Below are 14,600 nucleotides of genomic sequence, written 5' to 3'. Positions count from 1 at the left end.
AAAGAGGCGCAGGCAGGAAGATATGGGGCAGACACTGAATCAAAACGCGCCGGGCCTGACAGCGACCACGGCCCGTTGACCATAATAGGTGCTGAGTGGGCCTGGTGGAACGGCTGCAGACCCACTCTCTGTCTGGTCCACAGGAATGCCTGAAGAGTTATGGGACGGTAACAGGGCTGAGGAGAGGGGGGTGGAGCGTGGGAGAGATAAAGAGTTGAGCTACCAAACGTATGTCTCTTATGACAGGATACCGACAGCAACCAGAGCAGGGTTCTGGCAGGGAGAAAGGCTAGAGGGAGGAAGGGCTTAGAGGTTTCTCTATGGGTTCTGTCGAGGCAAGGGGACCGTCTCCTTTCCTGCCAGAAAGTCAATAGTAAACTACAAAAAGAGTCTGCTCTATATTAGGAGAACAAAGCTTCCTCGATACATTAAGAGCATCGTGGTATTCACAATCCAAATATAAAAGTTGTTAACTATTTTGTTTCACTATGAAGTTCGATAAAGCTTTGTACTGTAACTCCTTATCAGGATGATAAGCCAACAACCATCACCAACACAAATATAACACATATACTACACGGCCAAAAGTATGTGGACACCTGTTGGTTGAACATCTCATTTCAAAATTATGGGCATTAATATGGAGTTGGTCCCCCCTTTGCTGCAATAACAGCCTCCACTCTTCTGGGAAGGCTTCCACTACATGTTGGAACATTTCTGCGGGGACTTGCTTCCATTCAGCCACAAGAGCATTAGTGAGGTTGGGCACTGATGTTGGGCGATTAGGCCTGGCTTGCAGTCGGCGTTCCAATTCATCCCAAAGGTGCTCGATGGGGTTGAGGTCAGGGCTCTGTGCAGGTCAGTCAAGTTCTTCCACACCGATCTCGACAAACCATTTCTATATGGACCTCGCTTTGTGCACGGGGGCATTGTCATGCGGAAACAGAAAAGGTCCACAAAGTTGGAAGCACAGAATCATCTAGAATGCCATTGTATTCTGTAGCGTTAAGATTTCCCTTCACTGGAACTAAGGGGCCTAGGCCGAACCATGAAAAACAGCCCCAGACCAGTATTCCTCCTCCATCAAACTTTACAGTTGGCACTATACATTGGGGCAGGTAGCGTTCTTCTGGCCCTTATTTTTTCTCTCAAAATATTGGGTCAGTGAAACTGAAACAGTTCATCTCCTGAATGGCTGGAGGCAGCAAACTATGAACTAGCTGTGATTTACAACCTGATAGCAAAATGTATTAGACTATTAGACTATTAATCATGCATTGACTGCATCCATTTAATTCTGCGAACAATGCCTTACTCTACGTAATGGAATTTTCAGTCAAATGTAACTTATTTCTAAAACCTCTTATAAAGTTTGTTTTGAAGCATAAACTGCAAATGTTATATTTTAGAGCGATATTATGATTATCTGTTTGTTTCATTTCTGCGAAGTAGTTCAAACGCTGTCAGTTCTACTTTAATGTGGTTCTGGTATACATCAGTCTGTGAGACTTCCCTGTGAGTTCTACAATGATCTTAAATACAGCTAAGGCCCATTGTCAAGGACAGTAACAGTGATACAACACACTGAGAAAACAGCGACAACGGAGAGTTCAGACTCCAGACTGATACACACTCCTCTGCTGGATAATAACCACTAACGTGAAGGGAGAGGACTCAGACTGCTTCTGAGTTTAGCAGCCACAGACATACAGTGGACTGCCCTAGCATACTCAGAATAGCTTCTATCCTCTAAACCTTCAATTAGCAAAAGAAAGAAGGCTTTTCAACCAGGTAGGCTATAGTTAAACGTAATGCTCGTCTTCCCCGATGTTGTAGCAACACCTACATTTGTGAATTGGCCTTTCTGTGGAGAGGAGCGGGTGAGGGTGGATTATTTGGAGTGTTTGGGAAAGCAACCCCATCAGGAAAGAGAGCGTTTACGGTTCTTAATTTCTTTGGCAAGTGAAAAGACTAGCCTTTGGTTGAGATGCATGTAAATTCAACTGCCCCAGGTCAGTATTTAACAAGTCAAATTTTCCCATTGGTCTACTACTGGCCGCAAGACACCCCAGTAGTGGCCAATGGGGGTGGCACACCTTGGTGGTCTGATCCTGGAGGATCCTGGGTAGTTATGGACAAGGAAGGAATGCAATCTCTGTCACCTGGCAACCTGAAATGGAGCCCCACCAATAGCCTGGCAACGTAGAATTACTCAACAATGTACAGTCTGGAGTTCTGGACTAGCGGCTCAATATTGTTCCTGGGCTGATCCTGACCAGACGACTCATATGTGTGAACAGTGTGGTCGGTACCATTTTGTCAGTTTTTTTTGTATCTGCAATTAGATGCAAAAAAAGGGCAAAGAAAAAACATTATTCAAGCTGCCAAAGATGATGATGTAGAGGTTGATTAATGCAGCTTGGCTTTTAAAATAATCAACCTCTGAGTGTGTGGTGCATTTGACATTACCCTTTAATTTAATGGGTTTTGACTCAAGACGCTTTGTTTTTGCAGCTTCATTGTAGCGCCCGTCCCCCTTTTTCTTTGCCCCTTTTGGGGCCTTTTTTTCCACCACCATATGGTGCAGGCCTTGCGGAAATAATCCACTAAAAACAACAGGCAGGCCTGCACTTAACCATTTCTTTTTTAACGCCACAAGAGAATGAATCGCTCCTTTGTCTAGCATTCTGCAAATGATCCAGGATAATTTCTTGTTCTCAAACTAATTAGATTAGTTCAGTGGGGTTCAGGGTTATTGCAATAAGTTGCAAAGGAATGAAGGGTAGATCACGGCGTAATCAGCCACCAACGGTCAAACTTTCCTTCCTTAATGAGCAGGTTCACGCCACTGTTCTAGAACTCTAATGGCACTTTTCTTTCAGAAGACCTCATTTCAACCACAACCTCATGTGGGGTACAAGTCAGTGTTCTTGCTGATCATAATTACCTCACTTGGTAATGTTAAACACCGCTGCGAACTGACAGAGTGAAAAAGACGACCGACCAGAGTTTCAATTCCACTCAGCAATCAAAGAGATCATTATCTTGCTCTGCGTAATGATAAGCATCTTTTCGATGCACTACATGTTCCAAGTTACACATGTATGATTTCCATCCTGTTCTGGGAAATAAGAAGCGGTCAAAAAGACTGTACGCCTCGAACAAAGAGCAATGGACATCCAGAGCTCAGTTACCTTGCACTGTGTAGAAAAAATACTATACCTAACAAGAATTTAAGGGTTTAAAAAATATAAATAAATTAGTTGAAGGACAAATGGACTGAAATGGGGCACCATATACTTTAGGTTAAAGAGAAAGCTGTGGACATGAGAGAGCTACAGTAACTGGCTGACATGGCCTGAAAAAACCCGGTCCGCTGTGCCATAGAGTAGCAACAGCAGAACCAAGCCAACAAGAAATATTTATACAGACACTGGAAAACCATGAAAAATGTTCTCGTCTTTAGACTTTTAAATAAGCACTTATAGAATCATTTGGCACAGCGCGTCCTTCAAACACGTTGGCACACCATATATCACTGAGGCTTGTTCCTACAGAAGCATTGCGCTGACGACTCACCAATTTCTTAATATAATTCACAAGGATTACAAAAATCAAGGCTGCATTTAATGAGCCTAGTATTTTTGCTTACCTCCAACAAAACTGTTATCAGAAAAGGGGTGAATTAGTTAAAACAACAGCTCATCTCTCAAGTTAAGGGCATATCTTCTTTATGTGAAACTTTTGTCCGTGCGAGTACAGAATAGCTCCAAATAAAATTTGTGTGGTTACGGAGAGTGGTAGGGTATTCACACTATTGGTCCTGTAAAATCGCCTGTGTGTTAGAACTTCAGTCAGTATTTGTGTAATTAATATCACATTAATATCATATAATACTTCAAATGTATACACACGACTGTAGGTCTCCTTGGATAACAGCGTCTGCTAAATGGAATGTTTGATATATTATAATGATTAGCCTAATTTAATATATATATATATATACATAATAAATATATGGGGAACTGGAAATGATGCTGACAATTACATTGCTGGAAGCTACAATCTATCTGCAATATTAAAACTGATCTACCCACAAAAAAATAAATAATGATTAGCCTACTAAAACATATCAGTACCTGGACTTGTATATCTAAAAAGTAACAGGTCTCAGCACAGACATTGATCCAGATGATGGCATCACACTCAGCACTCCGAATGGGCTCAGATGACATGTCAAACAACATCCTCTATCCACCTCGCCCACACCTGATGTCCCACATTTAGGTCACATAAATTAGAAGTACACCTAGATGCAATATTATAATAATATAATTGAAGACATTTAGCAGATGCCTTTATCCTAAGCGACTTACAGTGCATTCATTTTGCAGATGGTCCCGGGAATCGAACCCACTATGCTGACATTGCAAGTGTAATACTCTACTAAATGAGCTACAAACAGTTACCAAGGTAAGAGCAGGATGGGCTTGTATACTTAGTGTAAATTAAATTGAAATAAGTATTTAAAATAGGCAATTTTGTAATTTTTTTCTTTGGGGCTAGGTTTTCTATGGCTGAGTTTAGTATGAGAATGAAATGTGAAATACATGGATCAAATGAATGCATGTTGGTTGTTAACAATAGCTCAGCTGTCTCTATGAAACACACTCCCTACCTCCCAGTACCAAGTGAAATCTTTGAGCTAAGCGCATTATAACACTAGCTCCTGTAACAGAGGTAATGGTGTTTCTCAAGTACAGAGACATTTTCAGTTTTGAGAAGTCTGGATGGAAAAGATAGCATATGTTAAACATTATACAAATCTGCTGAAATAGCAAGACCGTCATGAGAAAATCTTTCTGCAGCGTTTCTGCAGCGTTTCTGCAGCGTTAACAAAGAAAATGTCTCGTAATAGCTGCTCATAATCAAGTGTTTAATATGCATATCCAGAGAGAGAGAGAATGTTCTACCATGGCACACTTTTTGAGATACGGCATTTGAGTTCAGCCACTGTCCAGAAGTCCAAACCCTCAACTATGTGTTCACTTTCCAAACATAATGACATTATTTCATTTCTACGCTCGTTGCTTTTGCATTATTACTCTTAAGACTAAAGTCTGCGAGTTCAATAGTGCAACACACAGAAAATAACATAATACTAGATTTGGAACTAAACAGCCTAAATGGCTGAATTCTTCTTGCGATTAAAACCAAAGACTGTAATTATTAAATAATGTTAATGTTGCAATACTGTAGTATACTTATCAGGAGTGATAAGGTGCAAGCATTGACTAATGACAGGCACAAGGACACACTGTTGAATGGAAGACAAATTGAGCTGTTTAGAAAAATGACAGGTGTTGGTTCACCCACTAATTAGGCTCATCTCCATAATTAATTATTCCTCTGCAGGTTCACAGCAAAGGCAAAGCAGCACTCATGTTTCATCAGTCAATACCCTGAAATGCTGTTATCTATATGTACTGCCAGTAACTTTCTCCAACCTACCCTGCAAAATAACCTGAACTTTGTTTCTTAGTATGAATACATGTTAGGTATGAGTAAGCTATAACAACACTGTAGAAACCTACTTTATACTGTAGCAACAACCTCCTGGAACATTTTGTAAAGGATGAGATCATGACCATACAAACAATAAGATGAAAAACGATTAGTTGAACCATATAGACAAGAGCAGAGTGAACGGAGAATGTTAGACGACTGGGGAGCCATGAGCATGTGTGTGGCCCAGGGAGAAAACCAGTGATAGACAACATGAAGTCAATATAGACCACATTAAGTCAATATATAGACAACATTAAATCAATATAGACAGCATTAAGTCAATATAGACAGCATTAAGTCAATATATAGACAACATGAAGTCAATATAGACAACATTAAGTCAATATATAGACAACATTAAGTCAATATATAGACAACATGAAGTCAATATAGACAACATTAAGTCAATATATAGACAGCATTAAGTCAATATATAGACAACATGAAGTCAATATAGACAACATTAAGTCAATATATAGACAACATTAAGTCAATATATAGACAACATTAAGTCAATATATAGACAACATTAAGTCAATATAGACAACATTAAGTCAATATATAGACAACATGAAGTAAATATAGACAACATGAAGTCAATATAGACAACATTAAGTCAATATATAGACAACATGAAGTCAATATAGACAACATTAAGTCAATATATAGACCACATTAAGTCAATATATAGACCACATTAAGTCAATATAGACAACATTAAGTCAATATAGACAACATTAAGTCAATATATAGACCACATTAAGTCAATATAGACAACATTAAGTCAATATAGACAACATGAAGTCCATATAGACAACATGAAGTCAATATAGACAACATTAAGTCAATATAGACAACATTAAGTCCATATAGACAACATTAAGTCCATATAGACAACATTAAGTCCATATAGACAACATTAAGTCCATATAGACAACATTAAGTCCATATAGACAACATTAAGTCCATATAGACAACATTAAGTCCATATAGACAACATGAAGTCAATATAGACAACATTAAGTCCATATAGACAACATTAAGTCCATATAGACAACATTAAGTCAATATAGACAACATGAAGTCCATGTAGACAACATTAAGTCAATATAGACAACATGAAGTCCATGTAGACAACATTAAGTCAATATAGACAACATTAAGTCCATATAGACAACATTCCACATAAGCTAAAAGAATACAGATGGTAGTGACTTAAACACCAGATCAAAATGCTGGAATATACCAAAGCTAAGAACATAAAACTGTTTCAAATGAAAGAGCCGAACAATACAACTCCACTCCAACAAGGATCATGCTACAGTACTATAAAACATATTTTGAGAAACCCGCCTGGGACTCGGTTTCCGAAATTATAAAAATACAACATCACAATCCTAACCATTTTGGGCCCATTCACTTTTGGCCTCCACTGACTTGCCACGATTTCAAGTTACGTGAAAATAAACACCATTCACAATATTTCTAAGCCTAATTGATGTATTATTCAAGTCACAGATAGCAGGACATAGGAGAATAGAGAGCATACATACCTCTGCTGAGCATTGGGTTAGCGCATTATCAGCACAGATTCCACAGGGAGCCAGATATCAGAGTAGGAACAACATCCAGAGTCCTTGCCCTGGTTCTTGACTGAGGTATCCTTTATTCCACGTCCATGCCGGAGATGCATTTATTCCATTGTCTTTTCTTTGGTCTTGCTGTTGTTGTTGTTATTGTTGTTGGCAGGGTCTTTCTCAGAAATCTTAAAGGTTGTTCTCTTCTCCCACCTATGTCTTCAGAGGAGATTACAGGTAATAGCAGTCCTGGGTTCCACCGCAGCACGAGTCACAATGCTTCTCTCTCTGCAATCACACACCATTCAAAACAGAAAGAAAACTCACGTAAAAATCAAGGAAGCACAAAAAAGCTAAATCAACACCATGTGTTCTTTAAAGCCTACATGTATCTAAAAACGTATCCCACAAATACACATCAAACATGAAAGTAGACCTCAAAAGTAGTATATATTTTTTAAAGCTTGGAAGCTGGAACGAGTTAAAAAGTTATAAAAGTTAGGAAGACCATACAGACCCGACATCTTGCATTCCATGTGATTTCGAGAGAAAGAACAATGATCAGTAAAAACACAATTAACGACGTGGTCATTACAAATCAGAGTCAGTCCTGTGCCGTGTTAGCAGCAAGCAGCAGGCATCATCAAACTGGCGGTCTGTCGGACTCATGAATGAATAGGAGCTCTAACGGTACGACAGGCCCTCTGGCAATCCAAATTGGAAACAGGAAAACAAACATTATCGGGGGAACACTATTTTCCCCCTTCTTCTCGACGAGTCATCCTGTCCAACCTGTCTGAGACAATGTAATGGCCTATGCTGTGCCCACTACAGCCGGCCTAGACCACACAGACGCAGAGAGGAACACTAAACCACAATGAGAGAAGAAGGAAAAACACTGAAAAATAATGGAGGAAAGAAAGAACACACACTGATAGACAGACACTTAGAAACGAGCTAACACATCATAAACTGAGAGGCAAAACTGACTCGTCAGTGTTCCAGAGAGGAGAGGGAACGGACCACGTTTTTAGCAGACTCTACTCCTAATCAATGGGTATATCTGTCTCTTGGTGATGGGCAGGGAATTTCTACACTGGCTATCCCCAAAGTGCACTATGGAAATCCTAAGATACAGTAAATAGACACACACACTCTCTCTTTATAAGTATGGTGTAGAACAGAGGGTAGGGTACTTGTGTGGCTGGGGCAAATAAAGGGAAATTCCTGACCTAAACCTACACAAAATGTCTACCCGACACAGATAGCAGGACTCTTGATTTATCCCAAATCTGAAACAGCAAGTGTCTAGTCCTACATCATTACACCTTGTAAACCACACCTCAAGCCACTGCTGCATACAGAGCCCAGTGCAAGCCTTGCCTGACGACTCACCCTGAATTTAATTCCGCTGCTCTATCGATCACTACATAAATTCAGTCGGAAACTGCCATCCTAGAAGTCGTTTGTGTGACTTCAAATTTGGTTAGTGCTATCCGGGATCCTTGGGACACTCCTACCCCTAAAACCTAACCTTAACTCCTACCCTTAACCTAACCTTAACCATAACTCTTACCTAACCCTCACCCTAACCTTAACCCTGCATTTCCCAAACTGGGACCTCAGGACCCCAAGGGGTGCACGTTTTGTTTTTTGCCCTAACACTACACAGCTGATTCAAATGATCAAAGCTAGATAATTAGTTGATTCCCTCCCAGAAATCTTCTGGCAAATCCAGACTCATGGTGGAGAAGAAATGTCAGTTGGCCAGAGCCATGTGGAGGTGTAGCCAGGCAAGTACAAGCCACCCCCATCCACATGGCTGGAGGGGACACATTGAGGAGCTTTTCCATTGGGGAAACCTTTATATGTAGTTAAAGTACTGACTTGCGTTAACAGGTGAACACGTCGAAGAGCCCTATTAGCCTACTTTCTAGTCTTTTAAGAGGTTGGTGTTCAGAATATCTGGAAATTTGAGAAAAAAAAATCTGTTAAATACAATGGTTGTGTGAAAAACATGAACTGTCACGTCTTGCATCAGCAACTGACAGTGAGAAGGACTTTTTAAAACAAATAAAATGAGAAAAAGTAGCTGTATCAACAACTATTGCTTACACATACTCCTACCCTGGTTCCATTTTCCCACAAATCTGGAAAACAAACTATTTCCTTGCCAGGGTGCTATTAAAAGTTTTTAAGGCTACCATTTACTGCTGTCTGTCTTCTCTAAGTAAACTTTAGAATTACGTCAAATGGTTTAAGAAAATCGAAAGTTTCCTGCCTCTCCTGGTTGCATGTATCAAACCACCAGGGAAGGTGTCTAGCCATTTGCAAAAGCATTAAAATGTTTTTAACCCTAAAAGCACCAACATATGTTTTGCTTAAACATGTAATGATTGCAAAGAGTTGTGCTAGGTATATTTGAAATGTAAATGCGAAGAGCCACTGTCTGTCAAGCAGTAACACTTTTTATTTTATTAACCTTTTCTAACACAAGAAAGTGGTTCTAATTCTCAAACAAATAAGCATTTTTTTTTTTAAGGGTTTTGAAATTCGAACAAAATGTACACCTGTTGGCACTTTTCGGGTTAAAGAGACAGGCCATTGTGTTCCATAGACACCATCGTGAGAACATACATGTGAGTAGGCCTTTATTCATGGTAAATCTAAGCTTCCTTTGTCTATTTAAGTGCATGGATATGAGGGGAGTAACCTACACAACCTGTTCGAGGGTCAAAAATGACTATACAGATGTCATACAGTATGTCTGATTTTCAGTTTCAATATGTTTTCATTGAGATACAACCGCCTCCAGAAAATGCCGAAACATTGCTGAATGGCAATGAAGGATGTCTGAGTCGACCAAACAAATCTAAACCTTAATGTATCACAATTGTACCTAATTTCTGTAGTAGCCAACGTGTCATATTACATTATCATCTTTGATGTCTACAATTTTACAAGGAGCCATGCACAGTTTTTATCTGCTCTTGGTTTCTCATATCCTTTAGGATTCAAGACATTACCAGTTTCTATATTATATGTAACTTTTTTTCTTTCATGAGGCCTCAAAAGATTTTATTTTTCATTAATAATGAATTATTAAGCAGCACCTACGTGGTGAATCTGGTACAAAGATACACCGCGAAGTGAAAGGCTGGCCTCACAGCGATTCGAAAAAATCTCCCTAAAAGTAGTTGTGCAAACTCTAAAGCCATGTATAACAAATGCAAACCCCCCACTGTTGCTTTCTCATACCAACGAGACCCAAATTCATCTGTCAGCCATAAAGTTCCTAACTATACAAGAGTTGATCTATTGCATACCCCCCTCCAAAGAACTCACAGATGGGATCCCATTCACATTTCAAATATACCTAGCACAATTCAGCAGCCACTTCAAACAGCTCTTATCAAACTAACCATGTGGATCTTTCTCTCACTTTTGAAAGAAACACTCCCTGTATAGAGTACCACAGAATACTCATGATAAGTCATTTTATTTTCCATAATCCTCTAATAAAAGCAAAAGTAAAATCTTCTTAGAAAATTAGGCTAGAGTGGCTGCTTACATCAATGGATATTGTGACAAAACATTGTACAGTGTAAACCTAATTAATTAACGGTTTACCAAGTGCTTCACATATCAGATTTAATACATACAAGGCTACAGTGAGGACAAAGTCTACGTTGAGAAGTGGATTTTTGCAACCAGATGTTTTGATGCATATTATTTATATTAAATACTATTTATGCATGTGTGTGTTGACACTATTAAGGCAGAACTAATTTGTCTATAAGACATACAGGTGTCCAAATAACTAAACTATTGTTAAACACAGAGTGTTGTTGAGACTATGTTTCAGCTTAACCTTTCTCCCCTCTGAATGATGAAAAGCATTTATTTGCTTTGGCCACATCATTAACAAACTTTCACTGACAAGAAAGAGGGCTTTCATAGACAGAAGGTGTATCATTTCCAGACCCATGTTGTCGTGTAGGAAGGTTGGTTTCACAGTTTACAGGAAAGAGTATGAGTCCTCTACTGGAACCAACAGGGGAATTTTGTGTCATAACAATGTAACTACAAACAAGAGCCTAAGTGAAGTTGAAAATCTGGTGATTTAGAGTTGTGCTCATAGATGATCTTAGATCTTACCAACTGAAAAATAGTCAGTTTAGATAGACAGAAACATTGTCTAAATGTTAAACATTAGGCTTTTGAAAAAGTCAATACCTTTAGGGGGTTATGTGCTACTATGTACATGGTTATAATGTAACTATCAAGCATACACACTGAGAATATGTAACTTTTTTACACTACCAGTAACAAAGTTGTACATGCCTCTGAAAGTAGCCCTTTGCACCAAGAGTAGAGGAGTAGCTGACCAAAATATCTCACCTCCTCATAAAAGTAATGGGGCAGGTATAAGTAATAAGGCATAATTATATTATCTTTATAACGCTTGTAGCAAAACATAATGAAAATCTATGTTGAGTTTCTGCAAAAGTGAACCGCTTCATCATGATGCCCAGACATGCTGCTCTAAACTTTCTGAATTTCCACAGACAGACACACACACACACACTGCACCTCTGTGTCATCTCCTTTGAGATGTAGCCTAATCCCCTCCACATGGAAAATATATTAAAGACTTTTGAGAAATGACTTACTTTTTTAGGAGGAATTAACAAGTGATTGGTCATTGATAAAGTTACAAGCACGTTGTTACATTTCTTGTTTTAGTACATGACTTGAACATTCTGAAAACCAAAACTTAGAACTTCGAAGGTTACGAATAACATGTGGAACGTTTAGAAGATAGGCTACTGGTGAAATCTTTTGGATGTGCATTTTATTGTAATTAGTTTACATATTCTTCTGACCCAAGTGTGTTGCCATGCCTACGCATTTTCTTATCTTTGAGGAACATCACCGTTTACGGAAAGTTGAGTGGAAAACTTAACTCAGTTCTCGACATGAATGAATCATTAAACATCAAAATACACTTCAAAATATATACAAAGTTTCAGAAGCCGAAGAAAATACATTGTAACTTAACATACTCTCTACCATGCTCTCTAATACGAACAATGAAAACAGAAATACGCGATGCGCCAAATAAAATCCTCGTCTTATTAGTGTGTTTGTGTGACTTAGATCACAGATATTCTCAAGACCATAACTATATTCTGTCTCCAACACCTATCCAGAATGCGTCGCGCCTTTACAAGAATGCTACAACATCTGAAATCTAATTAATAAATGAAATTGGAAGGGAAAAGTAAGCCACAAACCTACTGATCGGAACTCATGTTATTCTCCCTTGTCTCAATATTTACACCCTCTATTACGGCTACTGCTTCTACCAAGTAGCCCATTTCATTTTCTCACGCGTTTGACCCAACAAAACCTACATGCCATGTGAAATCCGAGAAGCCCTGCTGTTTTTTTTTACAGCAAAGTAGCTCACTACTGATTCACGAAATCCCTTAGTTATTACATAACATTCTCTAAAAGCGATCCGCATTCTGGAACTACTGTAATTTCAAATTGTTCGCCTCCGTACTCGTAACGTGCATTGATTCGCTTTGTCCTTACCTGTTGATTAAATTGCAATAGTCTTTGCAGTCTGAAAGATGGTGGAGCTTTGGCGTAAGCCATGAACCGTCTTTGTGCTGTTTGTTTGTTGATCTCGGGGTAGCCTACTATTTCTTTTTTTGTTAGAGGGGATATAATATTTCGAATCTCGCCTGTGCACGTGGAATCAGGGTGACTGTGTATAATATTTAAAACGCCCGAGTCTGGATGGAAAAGGACGGTTAGTTTGCAGTGATCCCAGTTCTTTATCAGAAATGTTATCGCTTGACAGGACCTCAGACTCCAAGCATTACGTCAGTTTCAAGACACCAACACTATTAATATCAAGAAGCCCTTGCGGAGGAAAGCGCCACCCCAGACCGGTCGTTCTTAAAGGGACAGATGCATCCCTGATCCTCACTACCAAGCTATAACGCAATAATAACAAGTGAACCGTTTATCCACTTCATCGTAATATTTGAAATGGCCTAATATTAATCGTATATGATCGCTATATTGATATATGGTTGGCTTAATGTCGATTTAGTGTGAATATACGTTTGTTTAACAGAAAATCTGCTCTGATACAAAATATTATGTTCATTAGACCTAGGTATTTCTGAATTATGTTATAGGTATATTTTATTGCCATGAAAGTTGGAAATCATGACATAAAGTTGCAAAACTTTACTATTCTGTATATGATAGCCATTATTTTCTTTAGTCGAGAAATCATCACAATTCCAACAAATCACAAGACTGTGGTTATTCAAATGTCCCAGACTAAGCGTAGATGATATAAATATTTCCTGATTGAAATGAAGATGTATACACTATGATAACCCAATTGATTTGATCATTTAATCTCGCAATGGCCTTACTGATGTCAGGGATAATATTAGGTTGTGCTGAGTTAATCTATTCTATTAAGTTTTATTCACCATTTCTTTTAAAAGTAGGGTATCAAAAAGATCCTACTGGCTGCTCCATATTGCACCTTCCATTCTCATAATGTTAGCACTATTATAAGTGAAGAGTTTATATTCTACCAGGGTTTAAGGGGATAACATTTTTACTTTTTCTTCATAGAAAAAGTAGCTCAAGCATGTTGCGTAAGCTTCTACATGCACACAAAAAGCCACACTTGAAGAAATATGAATATACCCCATTTATTGCCTCTTCATTAAAAACTCATGATCAATCAATCCAATTTGTTCTAGTGGACAGGGTTTCCATATCACCATAAATGCCATACTAACCTGAGGACTCCAGCATCTCTAGCAGCTTAATAGATCATAAGTAACGCTTTATTAAAAAGGAGATACAAAACAGTGTAAAGGTGGGAGATCTGTCTGAATGTATACTGCAGATGTGAAATGCACTTTATTACACTGAAATGCACTTTTTACACTGAAATACACTTTTTCACACTGAAATACACTTTTTCAACACAGAAATGCACTTTATTACACTTTTCTTCCAGTGAAAAATATAATAGAACACATTTGTTAACAAAAAACTGATGTACTTTAGACATGCATAAGGTTCATTTTGTTTATAGATTGTAAATACAAAACTGGAATGCATACTAAGTTGCAAATTGAAAATGAAGTTGCTGACGAAAGACACAAGGGACGTTTTGAGATAAATGATATGTGAATAGTAACAATAATAATAATAATAATAACGATAATAATACTACTACTAATGATGATAATAATAATAATGTTTTAAATACATTTACAAACACACTCTATAAAAGTTAAAAAAGTTAATTTCACTCTTTGAGATATGCAACAAGCTTGTTTAAAAACAAAATCAAAGAAATGTATGAGATTGGTTAGTAGCTCAAATGGCAAAAGAGAATGCAAACAC

General features: G+C 38.3%; 1 protein-coding gene across 3 annotated transcripts in view; it reads right to left on the bottom strand.

Moving 5' to 3' along the window:
* Positions 1–13,053, bottom strand: part of LOC106570399 (zinc finger transcription factor Trps1) — a 174,383-nt gene extending 161,330 nt beyond the window's left edge. The window contains exons 1-2 of one of the 3 annotated variants that reach the window (XM_014142659.2): positions 12,747–13,053; positions 7,122–7,433 (exon numbers count right to left, since the gene is read on the bottom strand). In XM_014142659.2, the coding sequence (XP_013998134.1) occupies positions 7,122–7,134 (13 nt within the window). In that variant the 5' untranslated portion in view covers positions 7,135–7,433; positions 12,747–13,053. Of the gene's footprint in view, positions 1–7,121; positions 7,434–7,662; positions 7,833–12,442; positions 12,558–12,746 lie in introns of those variants that run through there. The other 2 variants (XM_014142661.2, XM_014142662.2) reach the window with 2 other exon arrangements.
* Between the last annotated feature and the right edge of the window lie 1,547 nt (positions 13,054–14,600).

Source organism: Salmo salar, chromosome ssa14, assembly GCF_905237065.1.
Source record: "Salmo salar chromosome ssa14, Ssal_v3.1, whole genome shotgun sequence".
NCBI lineage: Eukaryota > Metazoa > Chordata > Actinopteri > Salmoniformes > Salmonidae > Salmo > Salmo salar.
Note: the sequence above shows the minus strand (reverse complement) of the source record. Positions and strands in the feature narration are given on the sequence as shown.